The sequence below is a fragment of the Nannospalax galili genome, unplaced genomic scaffold (genome assembly GCF_000622305.1).
Source record: "Nannospalax galili isolate Female #2095 unplaced genomic scaffold, S.galili_v1.0 scaffold432, whole genome shotgun sequence".
In the NCBI taxonomy this organism is placed as follows: domain Eukaryota; kingdom Metazoa; phylum Chordata; class Mammalia; order Rodentia; family Spalacidae; genus Nannospalax; species Nannospalax galili.
Window position 1 is genome coordinate 420,985 of NW_008331138.1, and position 3,918 is coordinate 424,902.

Sequence of the window (3,918 nt, forward strand, 5' to 3'; positions counted from 1 at the left end):
GGTCCTTTAAAGGACTGGGCCAGCAAGATGGCTCAGTGGGTAAAGGGGCTTGCCACCAAGCCTGACCACCTGAGTTTGAGTCTCAGGACTCACATGGTGGAAGGAGAGAATTGACTCCAGAAAGTTGTTCTCTGACCTCCATATGGGTGCTGTGGCACAGGCATGGCGCGCGCGCGCACACACACACACACACACACACACACACACACACACTCACCATATGCTCACACATACTAATAAAGAATGTGGAAGATCTGGGTATGGTGATTCCCATTTGTGATTCCAGGACTTGGGAGGCTGAGGCTGGAGAATTGCACAGACTTTGAGGCCAGCCTGGGCTACAAAGTGAAATCCTGTCTTTAAAAAAGGAGTGCAAGAACACCCGTGAACGAGGCATGGTCCTGCTTGGTGAGTTGGTACCCCCTAGCTGAGTCCCACATACCCTGAATGATGCCCTCAGCTCATAGTGGGCCAAGCTGTCCTTGACTGATGGCAGCTAACAACCGTCTGTCCTTAAACTCCAATTCCAGGGGATCCAACACCCTCTTCTGGCCTCCATGGACATTGCTCCCATGGGTACACTTATATACATGCAGGCAAAACACTCATACACATAAAATAAAAATAAACAACATAAAATACCCCAGATAATCCAGGTGTAGTGTTGCAAGGGCCTGTAATCTCAGTAGTTAGGAGGGGGAGGCAGGAGGATCAGAGGTTCAAGGCTAGCCTGGTCTACCTGAGACCCACCTCCAAAACCAAAACCCAACCAAACATAACCCAGACCCATATGCTTTCAAAGGTCTCTATCCAGTCAGGGGGTCTCTATCCACTCAAGACCTGTTTCCCTCAGTGATGTCTGGTCTCCTGCTAAATTTGGTCTTGTGTATTACCCATTAGTCCCCAAGCCCTTCTTCCCACCTGGCCCTTTAAGAGCAGCTGCTACGATCTTTGCCTGGCAGACCCCAGCTGCTGCCTGCAGTGTTACTATGGAGACCGAGATGGGGGGGGCTCGTCTGCGCAGGCGCGGGCTCAAAGAGCCGCGTCGCAGCGGCCCCGCTGAGCGTCTAGACCCAGACCCGGGTGCACTGTTCAGACTCCCCGGGAGCGCCAGGAGAGCGGCCGCTCCCATCCCCCACGCCCTGCAGGTGCGTCGGTCCTCCGGATCCTGCACCCTAGCAGCGGCGTCCAGGCAACCTAGGCTGTCAGGGACAAAAGGCAGCAATCCCGGCCAGTCAGAAGATCTGACACGTAAGTCGTAAGTCCCGGTGCGGGTCCTCGGATTGCCCTGGGGGAAGATCCTGGAGGCCTGGTAGCCAAGGGATAGCTAGAACCCAAACCCGGAGCCCCCCCAACCCTGAACTTGAACTCTAACCCTGCAGGTGGCCTTCCAGGGTGGGATTGGCCCAGTGTGTGTGCTGCAAGCCTAACCCCTTCCTCGGATTCTCTCTCCTTTCCCAAGATTAGACTCCACTGGGCAGCGCCATGGCCATGAACCTTTTGCAAGATTGGTGCAAGGAGCTGGCGGTGGAGGTGCACAGGGCCCTGCTGGTCAGCGGCATCCCCGAACGCCTACAGCAGGCGGACATCGAGGCCACCCTGCGTCAGAACTTGCAAACCCTGGGCGGCTTCAGGCTTCGGACTGTGAGAGCTGTGACCAAGGAGAAGGCCCAGGCTGCCCTGGTGGAGTTTGGGGAGGATATTGATCACTCTGCCATCCCCAGCGAGATTCGGGGAGATCATGGGGTCTGGAGGGTTCTGAGCAAGGACCGGGGGCAGGATGCACGGGTCCTCAGGCAGATGAGGCGCCTGTTGCTGGATGAAAGGCCCATGGATGACTTTAGAGAAATAGCCATCCCTCTGGTTTTGGAGGCCCAGGCCCAGGCCCAGGGGTTGGGGAAGGATGCCAAGAAGGCTGGCCCCTTTGAAGGGGCTCCCAAGAATGGCCGTAGGGGCCGTAGAGGAGGCAAGCACCGATCTAGAAGCCACAGGTTGGCCCAAAAGGGTAAGAAGAGGGGCCGGGGAGGGCGTCGAGCCAGGAGCCAGTCTGAAGACTCTTCGGATGACAGCCTGGGGATCGTGATAGAAGAGATCTATGCTGATGACCTGAGTGTAGATGAGGATCAGAGGGCCCTGTATGCCACGCTTCAAGCGGCTGCCAAGGAGCTCACCAAGAAGTGGGGCGACCAGGATGAAGGTGATGGACCCCGAGAGTTTTTGGCTCTGGTCACTGTCACGGACAAAGCTAAGAAGGAGGAGATAGAAAAACACCTTCCTGGGACAGAGTCCATCTGCTTAAATGTCAAAGATGAAAAGAGCAGTGTCCCCGATTTAGTGGCGCTCCTGGCTGTGAGAGACACCCCAGCCTTTGAGATAGATAGTGAGGAGGATTCAGAGACTGAGTCATTGGAAGACGAAGAGCTAGAAAAAGAGGGGGTGGACAACCCAGAGTTTGTGGCCATCGTGGCTTACACTGACCCCTCTGACCCCTCAGCTCGGGAAGAGATGCTAAAAATCGCTTCTGTCATCGAGACCCTGGGCTGGAGTGATAAAAAAGACAAAAAAGATATTCTTCCCCAAGTCTTATCTGTCATGGCCAAGGACACATCCGGAACCCGAGTCAAGGTGGAGGAAGCAGGCCGCCAGGTGGATGCCATGGTGCTGAGGAAGGCAGAGGAAGATGGGAACCTTCTCGAATGCATTTCTACCTTGGCCGAAGCAGAGAACTGTCCTAAGGGAAAGAAGTCTGGACTGGGCCTCCTCAGAGGCTGGAGTGCGGAGGGTCACCAGGGTGGCCTCCTGGAGCTGGTGGCCCTCTTGGCTGCGCAAGACATGGTGGATTCGGTGAGGGAGGAAGAAGCCAGCAGGTGGGGTGGTGGCGGTAGCGGTGGCGGCGGCGGCGGCAGGAAGTGTGACCACAGCCAAGGCGGTTTATCCGAGGTCCTGGCTTTCCTGGCCTCGCAAGAGAATCTAGAATCCAACGAGGAATCGGAGGAGGGCTCGGATGCAGAGTCTGAGGAGGAGTCCGAGGACACCGACAGCGAGGAGTCAGAGCCTGATGGTAGCGCATCCAAGAAGCCCCGGGCCAAGAGGGCGCGCACCGGCTCCAAGAGCCTTCCTCCGGCCGGCTCAGCCGCGGTCCCCACCGCATCCCGGGCACGCAAAACCCGAAGGGGTGGCCGAGGCCGCGGCCGGGGCGTCACTCCAGAGAAGAAAGCCGGGAGTGGAGTTTCCACCGAGGAACACGCGGGGAACAAGAAGAAGAAGGGATCCACAGGCACCGGGCCCCGTGCCAGGGCCGGCGAAGCCAAGGGACAGCCAGCAGCTGTCCCCAAGTCTACCCGCGGGAAGAAAGCGCGTCGGGGTCCCAGGCGGTCCCCCAAATGCCGTTAGTGCTTCAGATGTCGTGGCAAGCCCTATCTCATGTGTGGCTCCTCCTATCCCTTCTTTCTCTCGCATTCTCTCTTCTCCCTGTGTAACCTCTCCCTGAACCGCGTGCGTTTGCGTTGTGTATTGCTGCGCCCCTGGCCCGGCATGGTGGGCGCCCAGCTTTCCCTCTTAGTTCCCTGAGCAGATGGTGTGAGCGATGGTGATGGCCGAAGCCTTGATACCACAAGGAAAAGAGACAGAAACTCGGATGGTGCGGACGAGGCATGGGCCTGGAGTTCACGGAAGGGGCTCAGCTTGGTGACCTCCAGAGCTCTGTGGCGTGAGTGCGTGGGGTTTTGATACTGGTGCACTGGTACCTGCCCACCTGCTTCTGGCCAGCATCTGGGATCTACTGTGAGCCGCCCTTAGTCTGACTGGGCCTGGGGGTGAGGCCGGAAGGTGTCTGGGCCCCAGTTGAGTTTGGAAGGGCTAAAGGCCCAGAGAGAGAGAGAGAGAGAGAGAGAGAGAGAGAGAGAGAGAGAGAGAGTG

At 57.6% G+C, this 3,918-nt stretch overlaps 1 protein-coding gene across 3 annotated transcripts; it reads left to right on the plus strand.

Annotated features, from left to right (window-relative positions):
• Nucleotides 1-988: 988 nt before the first annotated feature.
• Nucleotides 989-3,912, plus strand: Pnma8b (PNMA family member 8B). Of its 3 annotated transcripts, none has more exons than XM_017795403.2 (2): nucleotides 989-1,258; nucleotides 1,463-3,912. In XM_017795403.2, exon 2 carries the CDS (start codon nucleotides 1,486-1,488, stop codon nucleotides 3,391-3,393), a length of 1,908 nt encoding a protein of 635 aa, XP_017650892.1. In that variant the 5' UTR covers nucleotides 989-1,258; nucleotides 1,463-1,485; the 3' UTR covers nucleotides 3,394-3,912. The 3 variants fall into 3 exon arrangements, with proteins under 3 accessions (XP_017650892.1, XP_008820095.1, XP_017650888.1); XM_008821873.3 differs by having other exon boundaries at nucleotides 989-1,251; XM_017795399.2 differs by having other exon boundaries at nucleotides 989-1,251; nucleotides 1,468-3,912.
• Nucleotides 3,913-3,918: the final 6 nt, after the last annotated feature.